This window comes from Pseudorca crassidens, chromosome 2 (assembly GCF_039906515.1).
Source record: "Pseudorca crassidens isolate mPseCra1 chromosome 2, mPseCra1.hap1, whole genome shotgun sequence".
NCBI classification, from domain to species: domain Eukaryota; kingdom Metazoa; phylum Chordata; class Mammalia; order Artiodactyla; family Delphinidae; genus Pseudorca; species Pseudorca crassidens.
In genome coordinates this window covers 169,835,835-169,852,593 of record NC_090297.1, presented here as the reverse complement: position 1 = coordinate 169,852,593, position 16,759 = coordinate 169,835,835, and the positions used below count along the sequence as shown (strand labels likewise).

At 36.4% G+C, this 16,759-nt stretch overlaps 1 protein-coding gene across 5 annotated transcripts in view; it reads left to right on the top strand.

The window, feature by feature from the left end:
- The window catches only part of SPATA17 (spermatogenesis associated 17), a 205,036-nt gene that overhangs the window by 36,889 nt on the left and 151,388 nt on the right, over positions 1-16,759 (top strand). For 4 of the 5 annotated variants that reach the window (XM_067729735.1, XM_067729737.1, XM_067729733.1 and 1 more), the window contains 2 exons: positions 2,958-3,008; positions 14,314-14,417. In XM_067729735.1, the coding sequence (XP_067585836.1) occupies positions 2,958-3,008; positions 14,314-14,417 (155 nt within the window). The remainder of the gene's footprint in view (positions 1-2,957; positions 3,009-14,313; positions 14,418-16,759) is intronic. The other variant, XM_067729736.1, reaches the window with a different exon arrangement.

Here is a 16,759-nt window from a genome sequence, read left to right as displayed (position 1 = left end):
CCATTGGATAGCAGCCCTGTCCAAAAGGTCCACATGGATACTGACAACTGAGAAAATCGATTTTAAAAGGAATACAACTTCCAGAAAAAATTTCAGAAGCCTTCTGAAAATTGAGCTAGGTGACATGACAAGGGCCATATGGCCAACAAGTGGTTTATTTAGTGTTCAAATGCGATTTTCATCCCAGGAATTCTTCCTACTCTATCTGTTCTAAATGCAACATATCAATTCTGTTTATCTTTCTCTCCCTCTTTTCTTTCTCCCCCTCCCTCTCTTTTCCCCTTCCTTCATTTAGTCAACAAATAGTTGGGAAACATCTATAATTGAACATCATGTTTTCATTACATTGAAACTATCATCTTTTATGCTTGATTTTCACCCCAGATCTTTAGTCTTCCTCTTTAAAATAGACTTGGTACCTTAATGATAAAATAGGAAATTAATATATAGTAAGGAAAATTTGGGGATTTTTCTCTGCTGATGAATTACTATTGTCTGTCATTCTTGGATATGTTATCAATATTTAGTAGCTGTGATATATTTGCTTATCCAACTCCATGGAATGGAAGAAAAAAAGAAAACTTTTAGGACAGAATCCTGGAAAATAATATTAAGAACAGGGTTTTAGTATGAATTATAATTTAACTACTCATGTAACCAAAAGAACAAATATTAGTATAACAAATAATCATCATTGCTCAGAATAGAAATATAGAGACAGTATTTTACAAAATCTCAAAGTATCTAACGTGTCTCATAGATAGCTTATGGAAATGCATGATTCACATTCACAAATTATTTTCTAGTGGTTTTAAAAATTGTGGTAAAATATATATAGCATAAAATTGATCATTTTGACTATTTTTAACTGTACTGTTCAGTGACATTAAGTACATTCACATTGTTATGCGAATATCACCACTAACAATCTCCAAAACTTTTCCATCATCTTAAAGGGAAACTCTGTACCCACTAAACACTAGCTCCTCCTTTTCCCCCAGTGCCTGGTAACTACTATTCTACTTTTTGTCTCTGTGAATTCGACTAATCCAGGTACCTCATATAAGTGGATCATACAATATTTTCTCAGATGTTTTTGTGGTACTTTCAGATCTGGGCTATAGAATTGAGAGTCAATGTAACATCTGTCTGTGCTTCACATGAGAATGATAACCTGGAATCAAAGTGCTTTCCCACCTTTTAACTATAAAATTCAAAATTCTTAGGCTCAAACCTATATCTCTTCTTTGTTCAGAATAAAATTTAACCTCTTATACCGTTTGGAATTTTACTTATAGTTAAATCACATACTTTTAGCCGCAAAATGCGTAACAGTGATAATCCCTTTCCTAATGACCATCAGCTATGTCCCAAGCACCTTAAATACCTGATCTCATTTTATTCTTCACAAGAACTCCATGGAGTATGTGATGTCCCATTTTGTAAGGCTAGAAGTCAAGACTGGGAGACTTCAAGTAACTTGTTCAAGCCGCACAGCTGGTAAGAGCAACGTCAGGACCTGAACTCAGGTCTGTGGCTTGAAAGCTCGCTAATGCTCACTGCTGCTGACTGAACAGCAATATGAAAAAAGATAAGAAACAATATCTTTTTCTGAACCCAACTTTCTCGAATATATAATTTCCAATATGTTTCTTCTGTGTAAAAATATTTAATGGTTATATTTGCCTTGAAGAAATACTCTAAGTAAATATTTTAAGTTGACCTCAAACACCAAGAATTATGCCTTGCTTGCCATAACGAAGAAAGAGAATTTAAAATGAAGTAACATCATTGTGTTCATTTGTAAATAACATATTGCAACCAACTGTTTACTAACTGCTCAGACTGTTGATAACTAATCTAGCCCTGCTGCTCTCCACAGACAGTTTGCTGTGGATCAGATCAGGCAATTCAAACAATACTAATTACAGTGAAACCCTTTTATATGAATTCCTGTTTGTTGCAGGGAGGAAGAAAACCCCTATATAAAAGGCTAAGGCACTTATCTCTGATTTTTGCTGAAACATAACACCTATTACCTAAGTTCAAGTTTATATTAGTCTGATGAGTTTTGACTGAATAAAATGGATAAAGGTATATTTTGTGTGGAAAAAATATGTATTTCAATGTTTATTGTACTGTCATGAATTATGTTAATTGTGTCTTTTTAATTGAAAGAGCAGATGTGGAAGTTTTATTTAAAGCAATATTTTCATTGAAATAAGCTATGTTGCTAAATGATTATTTACTGTCACAGAGATTCGTGCATTAAAAGACAAATGTGTCTGTATTAGAAAGAAACCAAGTCTTTAGGAAGTCTTCATTATGTCAGGGGATTTGCTGTAACATGATATCATTGTATTTATGATTTTATGGTGTTAAAATGAATATTAAATGAAACAAAATTCCCAAGGATTACTCAGGAGGCAGCTAAGTACATAACATTTTGTACAGATGGTTGGAAGGCACAATTTTGCTCCATCCCTGCATCCATATCCTTGAACGATTTCGACTGAAGACAGCATTCCTTTGAATTTTTCATTAAACCAGACGTCTTGAAATATGAATTCCTTTTATGTTTCTGTGAGTTTTGGCTAAAAGAACCCCAGTGAATAAATCATACAATACTACGTGTCACCAGCACTTGTGAATATTTCTGCTTTGTTATTCTATTCTCAGTAGAGCACCATTGATTATCAAACTCAGCGGAGAGCATTTTATGGTCATATATCTCCATTAGCTCCTAGTTTGACTACCATAGATTTTTCTGGTTAAGCCTGCATTATGTATTAGGAAGCCTATCTCTTCAATACAAAGTTTGATTTCATTTTTCTAAGCATAGAACTCTTATTATGTATTATGTATAAAGATTCTTATCTTTTATATGTAAAAATAGGCTGCACTGTCTTTGTGTAAAACTAAAATATATGCCATCTTTTTTTTTTCTCGATTCACAGTTAGCATATTACACTATGAAGATGAATCTCTACAATGCAATGGCTGTCAGGGTAAATATTTCTTCACTTGTTAAACAAATGAAAAGTCAATTGTGCCCTGAATTCGCTTTTAATAAAATGAGCAAACCAGTATAATGCAAATTTGATTGATATGCTAATGGTAAAGAGAGAAAAGAGTACATAGTTTAAAAGTTAGTTGTACTAAATAGTTTTGGCAGGGTTAAAAATTAGAGTAAAATGTAAAACATGTAATTATCAATGCTTATGTTTTAGAATGTTAAATATCTCTGAGCCATGACTAGAGAAAGACTGTAAATATTAATGAAGCAATGTATTAGTTTCCATATGTGATATAAAATATTGTGATAAATAGATGAGCATGGTTCTGGAATATAAGATTCCTGCCCAATACAAATCAATTAGAAATTATTCATATGATTTCACAGTAATAAAGTCAGTTTCCAGCTTAGAAGTTTTATTTCTATCATTTCTGTGTTCACTTTTATGTGTTATTTGCCTAATAGGAAGCTGAATTTAGCGATTATGAGGCTTCCTTGGTTTCTGCTGAGATTTGGGGAAGAGCCACGACAAAAGTATAATTTCTTTTGTATCAGACAGTATGATTTTTAGCTTAATTGTGAAGCTATTATAAATGGGGAAATTTCTTAAGTGAATTTCATTAACGTCCTTAAAACCTGTGTTTTAATGTTACCCTATTATATTCTCTCTCATTAATCTATTAATTCTTGCTTCTGCTAATAACAGATTTTATTCTGGGTGAAGAAAGATAGTAAAATACCTTCTGAAAGTCCTGTGTTGAACTAAGGCAAGTTGAATTAACATTATTTTGCTGACTTACACTGCTTTGGGAAGGGACCTTCCTATGCAGATGTGAGTGTGTTGGAGCCCAGCCCAGGGCAGATCTCTAGTATCCGTCCACCTCTCGGTGGTTCTGTAGTGTAAGGGGAAAAAAGAAGAGGAAGTAGATCTTTTTTGCTTCTTTTCCAGAGGCAGATACTCCAGATGCACTGGTCTGTATTTACCTTTCTTAGAAATTCAGTAATATAAGAAAATAATGTGGCTTTCCTCTTTTAACGGGAATGCGTGAGTCTGGGAATTGAGGAGATTCTGATTCTCTGTACAGCTCTGCCAAAGACTTAACCTCTGAGCCTAAAACAGTGTTAGATTTTTTTTCTTTCCTGCATGCCCTTTGTCAGATACGTCTGCAAAGTAAAAAACAATAGATGACGGAGGACCTAAAGCAGTTGATGGCAGGAGGCTTAGATGTCCCCATAGATCACCATAGGTCACCAAGGGAGACAGAGGCACAGGAGTCAGGGTTAGAAAAATGCATTTTCTTGTTTATTATTTAGCCCCCAATTTTGTATTGAATTCTGATCTGGCTTGAATCATTAAGATTCCTTTTACCTTGACTGGGCATATCTAAGAAACTCATATCAAACCAAGCCATTGAGAAAGCAGTGTTTTTGACTTATTCTAACATCATACTAAAAGCTACATTTCCTAACGTTACAGAACCAAACTTGGGTCCTCTTGCCCATACACAGTAAAGCCAATCTACTGACACCAGGTTGTAGTGAAGGAAAGTGGAGCATTTATTTCAGGCACCAAGCAAGGGTTTCCGGTAGCTAGTGCTTAAAAGACCCGAACTCCCTGAAGGCTTTCAGGGAAAGGTTTTTAAAGACAGGGTGAGGGAGGGGCATTGTGGGGTTTGTGATCAGCTAGTAAACATTCTTCCGATTGGTTGGTGGTGAGGTCATCAGGAGTCAACATCATCAACCTTCTGGTTCCAACCGGCCTGGGGTCTCCGTGCTTGCGGGCAACATACAGTTAACTTCTTCTGCTTGGTGGTGGTTTCAGTATCTGCAAAACAGCTCAAAGCATACGGCTCAGAATATTATCTATAGTCCTTGAGGAGGAACTAAAGGTCCTTAACTTTGTTTAATGGCTAAACTATTATTATTTTGTCTTGCTTGACTGTTTTCCTTTCTTTCTGCATTTTCTCATTTCTCTGATTAAATTTACTCTTTGGAACTTGGGGAAGGCCTAGGAGGCTAAAACTTCTCTACAGACAAGAGGCAGATGGAGGTCGCGGGGTGTGTGTCAGTTCTGGGAAGGCCCCATAGGGTCCTAATCGGTCACACCTAATAGTGTTGCCCAGGGTTACCTCATCTTGCTTAAAATCAGCGGACAATGTTGAACTCTCCCTAAGTCCTGTGATCCTAGAAAACAGCAAAGTTTAAACCCCTCCCCCCCCAACTCTTTTGTGTTTTGGAAACAGCTTACTGCAAAGAAACCCACCCTTCCCCATATGACTTAGCTGTGGATGGCCCCTTGTTTACCTATGACAAGGTCAGACACAGTCCCCCAAATTCCCATTTTTCTAACCTCACAAATGATTAGCTGAACTGCTTGTCTCCATTGGTCAACTGGAAAAAACATGTTTATTAACCAAACTGTGCTTAAGCTTCTCTCCTTCCCCTAGGTCCCTGAACTTTAGCCAGCATACGGCATCTCCTTAGTACCTCCTCCTGAGATGGGCTTCAGGGTAAAGCATTCTCAGATCTCCTATATGATTATGCCACCCTTTTATCCCACTTCCCCACATCAGGTTCTTTCCAGCCTTGTTCACACCTTCCTATGAAAAGGAAAACTCCTTTTGCCTAAGTTTCGCCATGTTTGCAAATCTTACGGTCAAAGATTCTCCTTATCGCAATAGTCCACCTCCATCGCTGCAGGAATCACTCACCCCCTCTTTCTTGCAGTAATTCTTTCAAATCAAGTCTCTCCTTGCTAGGTCCTGATTTGTTTTCTTTCCTTTTTTTTTTTTTTTTAATAAATTTATTTATTTATTTATGGCTGTATTGGGTCTTTGTTGCTGCGCATGGGCTTTCTCTAGTTGCGGTGAGCGGGGGCTACTCCTTGTTGCGGTGCGTGGGCTTCTCATTGCAGTGGCTTGTCTTGTAGTGGAGCACGGGCTTCAGTAGCTGTGGCACGCGGGCTCAGTAGTTGTGGCTTGCGGGCTCTAGAGCACAGTAGTTGTAGCGCATGGGCTTAGTTGCTCCGTGGCATGTGGGATCTTCCTGGACCAGGGCTGGAACCCATGTCCGCTGCATTGGCAGGCAGATTCTTAACCACTGTGCCACCAGGGAAGCCCCATATTTGCTTTTTATTTGACACATTCCAGGAGAGAACAGTAGAGGTGGGAATGCAGTGGTCATTAAAGCAAAGGGAAGTAAGACTTGAGCATTACATAGAGGTTGAAATGATCCACTAAAGACACTCAGGAGTTTTTGTGAGGCTCTGTGGAGATGTAAATACTACTGTGGGAAATTTATAATAGAAACCCTTCTCTACAAAGATGTTCAAAGACTTCCTTCAGAGGTTTGGATGAGTTAATTTGGTAACTTGGTAATGAGGAATCAGGTGGCACAAGAGGCTGATGTGATTACCTAACAAAGATTAATTTTTAGCATTGAGTGATCACATGACTGGAACTGAAGTTATTTGTAATGGACTTGGACAAATCTATTTGTAAGTGGATTTTTTGCAAGATGGTGCTCTGAAAATTTGTCTCTGTGGGAATGAGAGGCTGAAGAGACCAATGTGTGGTCCACATACCTTCATGGCATACACATCTGAAGATTACAACCCTAGCTTGATACCAGCAGCTGAAGTTTTACTTCTACTAGCCACAACTCTGCCTTTTCAGTTTTTAAGCTATGAAGTAACTTTGCTCAAAAGAGCTACCCTTTAAGTGATTAAAATGTGGGTGGCAGTGAGTGTACAAGTGGAAGAATTTCTAGGAGTAACAGATAACTACCAGAAATCTATATGGCCAGTAATATTCAGACAGATATATTTTTATATATGCACCTAAATCATACAGTAGAAAATAAAAGACTTTTGTCTTACTCTGCCTCATATACTGATTCAATTGCAAATTATGTATTTGACTATTGACTACTAGCATGACAAGTTATATTCAATTGTCAAAGAGGCTAGTGGAGCATTTCTGAAAAGAGAAGGAATTTAAAATTTTCATTTGTAGCTAATCCATTCCTAAATAGATGTCACTTTTTTATAATGAAGAACAAATTATATGTATGTGATTATTTAATGTCATAGATATTCATATCTTGATTGCTGCCTTTATTTTTTAAAAGGTCACCTTTTCTCTAAAGATTTTACCATCCCCCTACCCGTGTAGGATTGATCACTCTCCTTTTTTTAATGTCCCTACTTTACCATCAACATACTTCTGTTGTAGAACCTGTAACAATTTATTATCCTTACTAATTTACATGCCTGTGTCCACCCTCCCCCACCAAATACTGTAAGTCTCTTGGGGCCCGGATCCTATCTTCTTAGTCTTTGTATCTACAGTTCCTGGCTTATACTAGGTTGTTAAATAAATGTCCCTGAATAAATCAATGAACGTTGGCTCATGCTTTTTTAAACAAGGAGTAAAAAAGTTGTTTGTTTTAAATATTCTTTGTTTAGGTCCCTTGGCGGCCTTCATGGAAATTATTTAAGCCTTTGCTGGTAGATCTTTAAGGCTTTTTTGAGTGCCCGACTAGGCTAGGTGGTGTGGATAAGCGGGACATGGGAAGGTAATATTTGGTCAGTGCAGTTCATATGTGAATGGAAGACCTCATGAGCTTTGTGACGTTGCCAAAATGTTGTAACAAGTACAAGCTTGAAGGAGGCTTGCGATGATATCAGCTGCTGTCAGAACCCACAGTGTGCCTGTACAGAACCCCTGCGACTGATTTGCAGCTAGGCCAGTGACAGTCAATTAATACAGCAGTCAATTGCTCAGTAAATTTTTATCTTAGCTCCTGGGGCCCTGCTCCTCCCGTTTCTCCGTGCGACACATTATTGCCTTTTTGGTCTTTAATTTGAATTTACTCCAGGTTAAGGTTCTGCTTTTCCTCCAGCATCTTGGCTGCTGCTCTGTGGATCTCGTTTAAATTTGGCCCCCCAATTTTTTTTTCAGTTCTCACTCTTTGAACAGCTTTTAGTATCTTATACAAATGTCATGAGTTGATTCATCTACTCAACTTCTTTCTCTCCCTGTTCCGTCTAGATGTACGATTGTGTATCTTTTTACAGCCTGGCGCAGAACTGACCCTCCATTTCTAATGCTACTGAGCATCTACGTAAGCACTTGGGTGTCACTTCAGACCCTCCAAACACAGGGCTTGGAGAATCAGTTTTCTAATACTATAAAGACGAAAGGCAAAATTACTTCATGTGTAGAAAGCCCATTTATAAATATCCACAGGTAGCAAAAAAAAGTGCAGTTTAGTGGAATTATTTCATCCATCCTAAGGTCTTTTACTTGTTCCTTTTCTCCAGTACTTGGATTCGTGGTTCTCGACATTTACGATTTTTTTTTCTTTATGGCTTTTGTTTACTGGCTGACCGCATCCAGGATGAAGCCTATTGTATGGAGTGGCACATGTCTTATATCTAATTCTTCCATTTCTGGGGATACGTCCATTCAGCCTCAACTGTGTCTTTGAGGTCCCCATTTCCCCAATAGAATGGTTCCAGATTCTCATATTTACTACCCAAGCGTGAATGGATATAGCTGGTAGATACCTGAGTATACCTTAGTCAAACCAACCGCCAGTGAGAGCTATATGTCTCTGAGGCATATATGCAAGAACAAGATTGCAATACCACGTAACTCCAAATCTTGGTAAGTCAGGAACATTGGTAAATAATAATGACAACAGTTAGCAATTGCATAGCAGTTACCACTCTCCAGGCACCATTCTAAGTATTTTAAATATTTTAACTATTGTCTGACATGAGCAACTCTCTGAGGTAGGTATCATTATGATTCCAATTTGAAAGATGAGAAAATGGAATCACAGAAAGGTATCTTGCCCAAGGTCACATAGCTAGTAAGTGACAGTGTTAGGAATTGAACCCAAGAGGTCTGGTACCCACATTCCTGTTATTTCTGGTCACATATAGACTTGCCTTTACTTCTAGTCGTCTTCTCCTTTCTTCAGAAATCTGGATGAGAGCAACTACATGAACCCTCGACTGAGCTGTTAGGGAAATTTTATTGCTTACACTCTGGTTTTCTTGGTTGCCTGACCCCATGACCCGGGTAATTCATGAGCATTCTTACTGGTAGTACATTTCACTCAGGGAATTCTAAATTTAGTAATAATTCGTTGAAAACCAAATTGAGACATCCCAATTCAGTGTCACGTGCTTCCCCTTGTAGGCAGAATTGGATGGGGCTTAGGATGAAAAATGTCACCTTATAAATGAATGTTTAAGCTGTGGTCTTCACATATTGCTATTGTTAGCATCCGGATTTGTCATCTATCATAACCTCAGGTAAAACACCGTTCTTGCTACAATTTTAAATGGATTTTTGTACAGGATGTAGCAAACGATGAAAGAGAATCTGTCATTTCTTTCCTGTATGGAGTATAAGGTGCAGATCACATAGATTTTTGTGATCCAAAAATTTGAATTTGGTTGTATTTGAACCTCCGCCCTACCTGTTTTGGACCCTGAAAAATTAGTAGAAAGAAAAGAGGACTTTAACTTTGTTAAAAGTTTAGAAGCCCCACCAAATAGTTACTAGGACTGCTGTTTTTCAACTGCGGATCTCTCCCTTTATAAATTAACTCTTAGAATATACTGGTCTTCAATAAAGTTAACTTAATGAGGATATATAATCTGGCACAGACTTTGGAAGTTAACAAAGGTAAACTCTCTAAGCATTACTGATTCCTTGCAATTCCTTTGAAAAGCCTCCTTTGGGTCATCTCACACATCTAGAATCCTAACTGGAACAATGTCATATGAATGCAGATTTCAAGAAGTGCTAACGTGTAGTATCTTGGAGATCTCTCTTGAAAAATATGTTCCAACAGACTTTTTCCTTTCATTTTCAAAGATCTGTGAGGAATGAAAAATGGTAATAATCTAAAACTTAGAGAGTTTTAAAGAACTGCAGATGTAATTAATTGTTTAAGGTAGAATTTCTTTTACCCTGGAAACCTTGTCCATGTTATTGATCAATCACATGTACTTTCTCAATGGTATTCATGGGTGTCTCAACCAATCCTTTATTGTTGCAGTTATTTTAAATGATTTGACTTGAAATTAGTGCCCCAAGACATTTTAGTTCAGATAGAAATCCTCACTTAAAGGAAAAAAAGGACTATAATAACAAGAGGACCACTAGAGTAACATATAAACATATATATATATAACATATATAACATATATATAGGTATGTTTTTGACATGATAATGTAGTGGCATTGAGAATGAAAACTGTGATATTACTAGTTTTAAACACCCTATCTTTGAAAATTTAGTAAACCCACCTTTCTGTGCTCACTGCATAGTCTTCTAGAATGTTGAACATTCTAATAAGTAAAAGTATAATTATGATGTGTCCTATTTATATGCTCTCATATACATTTAGAGCATTAGTCCTGGGAAGGGTATCATCAGTGAATTTGTCTTTCACGTTTTAAATTTAATTTTAGGTGCCAAAACATTTTTTCTCTCTTTTGATAACATTAAGATTACTATGAATTTTGAGGAATAATAATAAACCCAATGGAGAGAAAATCTTTTCTATGAACAGATGGCTTTTGATATATCAAGGTTTTGCCATTTATTTTAGTGCTTAAAATAAACATTATTTATAAGACCACTTACATTTTGATGTTACTTAATGAGGAATATGCATCATTGATTTGACTAGCTTAAGAGGTCATTTAGAACTTGCCCGTTAACAAGCTGTAATCTGCTGAGCACACAATGACTTTGTTTAAAATTATCTATTCAGAGCTGATCAATGACAATAATTGTTTTATACCAATCACTTCTGAAAGTTGCTAATTACTTTGAAGGGCATGAATACTAGCCCGTTTTTGGAAGTCGTAACCCACTCACCTTGAAGTTATCAAAAAGTCATTTTGTTATCAAAAGTCATTTTGCCTCTTGAAAGTACTTTGTTTTAAAAAGAAATTAAGTTTATTCACTAGTACTGGGATATCAGCAGGAAACATAGGCAAAATTTAAGATGTCGTTTGTTCCTATAACAGGAAGTATGGTAGAATCTCAGCTATTTGTATCTTATATCAATTAGATGCTGGTTAAACTGGGCTCCCTATAATGTAAGAAAATGGTGTCTTTTATATTAAAGAGCCTTGCACACACTCTTTCTCTTTATACAGTACATCCCTCAGATGCTTTAGTGGGAAAAGCCTGGGCTTTGGAATAAGACAGAGCTGGGTTTGTGTCCTGGCTCTGTCATTTACTCTTTTACTGGTATTGCTGTGACCTTAATCAAGTTATTAACCTCAGTTTCTTCATTGTTAACATGGAGATCATGCCCTCTTCACAAGGTTACCATGAGGATTAAAGCAGTTAGCCTAATACCCGGCACATTCATGGAGTTCAGTAAATTTTAGATTCTTTACTTCACTGGATGGCGGCATCTTCACCCACTCACACGCCCAGCTTCTTCCAGCTGTTTTCACTCACTCCCCTCTAACAAAGGCATTGAAACGTTGATTATTATACTTCAGTGTGGATGAGTTTTAATTTGTTATCCTAACCATCCCTTAACCTGTTATGAGCTTTAATACCCAGTTGTGAGTACCAGGATTTGTCTTGGAAAGGAATCGTAGCATGCTTTGGGGTAGATGTTTAAGGAGTTGGTGCATTGGAAGACTGTCTGAGAGCTTAATGGTGGACTCTGAGGGTGTGGTTAGTGCTGTTTCTTTAGTTGCTCAGTGTGGAGTGGGAAGGAGCCCATGCCATTGGCCTCTGTTAGTTCCCTTCCGACTGGCACAGATTTTTCAGCCAGTTTCAGAGTTTGCCCTTTCAACTTCTTTTCTCCAAGTGGGCATCTCCACTACTGTGCCATGACCTAATCATAAACCACCATCCTCCATCTTTCCTTCTCAGTACTTCAGCATGCATGTTTTACGTTTTCTGGCACATTTAATCTTATTTTATTTAAAATTCAGTGGTGTTTTCATGTAATAGGTAGTCCATCCCTTAACAGTATGATATCCTAATATTTTCCCATGCTTCCTGAGTCACTTCTATTGCCAATGATGGATTTTCTATCAGTAGTTTTGTTTACAACTGTTCCTGTCTTTAATACAATTAATACTATATATGCAATAAAAGTAAGCTGAAATTCATGTGAAGCCATCCAACCAGCTGTATGACCCAAGGCATTTATTTAAGCTCTCTAAGTGTTAATTTCCTCTTTTATCAAAGAAGGCTAATAATCTCTACTTCAGAATGATACTGTAATGATTAAATTAAATAAGCCAGGAAAATAGTCATTATTCACATGTATAATTTATATATATATATATATATATATATACATATTACAATTGTTATTCTTTTTCATTAGGAAAATGGTTTTTGTATCAATTCCTCCTGTCTCTTTGCCAGCCATAATACAGTTTTGGTCAAATTAGAGGGAGGTAGTTTCTAAACTGAGTATAGAACTTTAGAAAAATTAATTTTTCTTTATTTAAATAATTAAGCTCTAAATTAAGATCATTTGAAAAATATTTAGAAAGACACATTCTATAACATCGTTACACTAGCTTGTTATTCTACTTAGTTTTACTTTGCAGAATTAATTTCTCTGATTTAATTTTTCTTATAATAAGAACAGTAAGATAAGTGGTTTTGCATAACTTCAGTTATTTTAGTCATTCTCATACTGGGAGGTTGACTGAAACATTTCTTCAAAGTCTTCACATTTAATATTTCAGATTGTAAAATACCTTTTAAATGGCCATATTTTACAACAGAGAAAAATAAGGGCTCATAATTCAAGTAAAATATTTTTCCTGTTTATTCTTATAGATCCAGCATTCAAGGTTATAAAAATTTTAAACTCAGCATATTTAGTAAAAAAAATCATAGGCTTTTGGGATAAAACCCAACGGACTGAGGCTCATTCTCTTATTAATTACTTTTTCCTATGAAAAAATAAATTTTAAAGATGTGTGTTCCTAGCCTAGCTAACTTTGCAAAACATTGGAAGGACTTCATATCCAGAAAAAGAATCGTTCATAGTATGTGAATAATTCATAAATATATGGAAACTGCTGGAAAATTTTAGAGAATGAAGTTGTCTTTATACAAGGCTAAGTTAACATTTTTTTCAATTTTTTCTATTTCTTCTTCTTCTGCTCCTTTAAAGAAGTTGAGTTTTTTTTGGTTTTCCACAAAATTAGGATCTATACATTATAATTTTTGTTTTGAGTTTTTCTAATAGAGGTTGTATTAGCAAAAATAGAGCTTAAAGAGATTGATTCTTCTTATGATTACTGGGGCTTTTAAGGCATCTAGTAGCCCACTTAAGTATGTTTTCTTAGACACCAACACTCCTCTCCTCTCAAAAAAGAGAAAAAGATACTTTCAACAGAAATATTTGTTCACTGAAAATTGCAGTTCACTTTGTTCACAGTTCTATATTGCAATGGTTTAGAGAATGGGCCCCCTGAGTCCTAATTTGACTCCTGAATCCATCACTAATAGCTGAGTAATTACGGGAAAATTGAATAACTTCTCTTTTCAGCAGTTTTCTCATCTGTAAATATCTCATAGAAATGTTCTAATGATTAAATGCGTACATACAAACAAAACACTTAGAATAGTGCCTCACACATAATAAGAGCTCAATAAATGTTACCTACTGTTATTATTAAAGAAGTATTAAAATGTCATGATGAAGGTACAAGACAACATTTTGTTTAAAGATTTTGATAGCACTGAATTTAAAAAGCCCATTAAAGGGAGTTCCTTAGCAGTCCAGTGGTTAGGACTCGGTGGTTTCTCTGCCATGGCCCCGGGTTCAATCCCTGGTCAGGGAACTAAGATCCTGTAAGCCTCATGGTGTGGCCAAAAAAAAAAGTTCATTAAAAACATTGATTTCAATGAGATGAAATACAATCTTCAAGCCTGTTGGTTATGAAAAACAAAAAATATGTTTGGTCAGGAAGCAGAAGAGTTAGGAATTGGTAAAGCAAATTTTTGATCTTTCAATAGTTAATTTCACATTTAGTATTTGTAAAACAATGATAAGTATTATAAAAAATTATAGTAACCTATAGTATGTTTTTGTCTTTATAATATTTTATAATAAATCTATGAGTACAACCTATATTTGCAACTGTTATATTAGTGGAAAAGCCTAAGACTTTATTTGATAGGAGTCATCATCATTACCTTGATTTTGAAGAATTATTAATGTTTTCACTAAAAATGTTCACTGGCATATTTCATCTTTTTATTTAATTCAATAGATTCAGAGGCGATGGCGAGGCTATAAGATTCGGAAATACTGCTTTAATTATTTTTATTTGAAGGAGTACCTGAAAGCTGTTTCAGAGACCAATGATGCAGTTAGGTGAGTAGTATAACCACTAGCCTACTCGTCACAATTTTAGAAAGGTTACTCCATAGATGTTGATCATTATCAGACTTAGGAATACTTTCTAAAACTAAGTGATATTTTAGGCAGAAATTTATTGATAAGATAGAGATATCTGATTCTCTTTAACAATTTGAGGCTGTTGTATTTTTAAATATCTTATACTCTTGACTGTAAATTAGATTATTCATGTGTGTCGTAGGCCTACCTTGACACTATGCAAATAGCTTAGTTTCAGTAAAATTGCCTCATTTTGAGATGGATTTATCTGTAAAAGGATTACATAGATGAAGGCTTAAGTATGACAATCCTCAGAACATGTTCATCGGCAAGAACTTGCCTCTCAAAGAAGAAAACATTATGGAACACATTAAAATGGACTGTTTTACTGTCGGTTTTTATTTCTGTAAACACATAGAAAGATAACACCTGGATTTAGGCCTTAGGGCGATGTCTTCTGTAGATTTAAAGTTATTGCAGCACTATTCATTCAGCTTTACCAAAGCTCTATGTACTAAGTTTTCATATTACTTCAAAAATCGCTAGTCTTGGGCTTCCCTGGTGGCACAGTGGTTGAGGGTCTGCTTGCCGATGCAGCGGACACGGGTCCGTGCCCCGGTCCGGGAAGATCCCACATGCCACGGAGCGGCTGGGCCCGTGAGCCATGGCCGCTGAGCCTGCAGGTCCGGAGCCTGTGCTCCGCAACGGGAGAGGCCGCAACAGTGAGAGGCCCGCGTACCGCAAAAAAAAAAAAAAAAAAAAAAAAGCTAGTCTTCTCCTCTTGTAATATTGCCCCATTTCAATAAAAAGGAAATAGTGACGAATCATAGTTGACATTTACATAATAGTTTTACTTTCAGTTTTCACATACATTATCTCATTTTACTCTTAACGTTTTTTGAACTAGAGAAAACAATCGACATTGTTAGGACAAAGGTGTTCTCTGAGACCCTAAAATTATATATATATATCATAAGAAATGTCTAAAAACTGACTTCCCCACTTTTAACTTTCTCGCATATGTTGTGTGTATAAAAGAGTCTAGTCTTTGGAGATTGAGTATGGGGAATTTATAAAGTTGATTTCCTTGGAAATAGCAATGAAGATTTGGGGAAGCTGGAATAGGATTTAGTTAATGAGAAAAGTTGGAACACTCAGTAACATGTGGGCCACAGGGGCTGCTATTTACTTTCTTCCTAAGAAATCCAGAGTTCTCTTGATGGGCTGGCTGGCTGTAAATGGCAGGCTTGAGCTTGTCAGGAGGAAAGAGCTAGTGGAAGATGCAAGAGGGAGAATTTGAGTAGGACTGGGCCTAGTGTGAGGCAAGGGAGACTCTTAAGGCACAGAAGTTAAGGAGGCGCTCACTGCCAGGGTCATGCAGCTGCCGACCCTGCACTTTCCCAGCCTTGAGAGTGTATCCTTAAATTTTACATTTTAGAGGCCTCACTTGCTTCATCCAAGTCCTATGCCTGAATAGGAGAAGGTTCTCAAAGAGACAAACACGTGGAAGGTGGTTTTAGAAAGGCCTGTTTCTTCTGTTCAACAGATATTTCCATTTATCCTTGTTTTGTTCCTGATTTTACTGGGAATATGTCTAGCCACTAGAGAGTCTGGTGTGTCTGTGCTGACAATTTGGTTTAGCCTGGTATTCTTTATCATATTACGGACTTATTCTTTTTACTTCTACCTCTCTTAGAGGTCATATATTTTTCAGGTGTATATTCTCCATCAGTGATTAATTTCCTAATTGTTTACCCCCTCTTTGTTCTTGTATTTATTCCTAGACTGTTTGTAGTTCCTTTGCTATTATTATCATTGTTGTTATTTTTAACTTGGAATGGGGTATTGTAAAAAGACAGGGTTGGGGAAGGGCTAGGGCTGTGCTCTGGGGGTGGTAGGGACATGGTGCATGGAACATGATGGAAGGATTGGCTAGGGATAAATCCAGCAGGGACCATAACATACCAGGGCATTTTAGGCCATATTAAAGCTTGGAGTGGACTTCCTTTTTAAGGAGAGCAGCAACATGATTACATCTATGTTTTGGCATGCATGTTCAATTGCATTTTTCATAATAGTTATATTTAAATAGTCTGGTACATTTAAAAAATATCTATTAGGGTATTAATTTTACTGAAATAAAGTGTTTTCTTCTTTCTCATGGAAGAATATGCAACAGATTTGTTTGGATTGTTTCTTCATGTTTCTTTATCCTATTTTCCATTGAAAATCATTGGAATCCAGACTCTAGTTACCTTTTCCTTCATAACAAATTCCACCCAAAGCAGCTTAAAACAATACATGCTTATTATCTCATC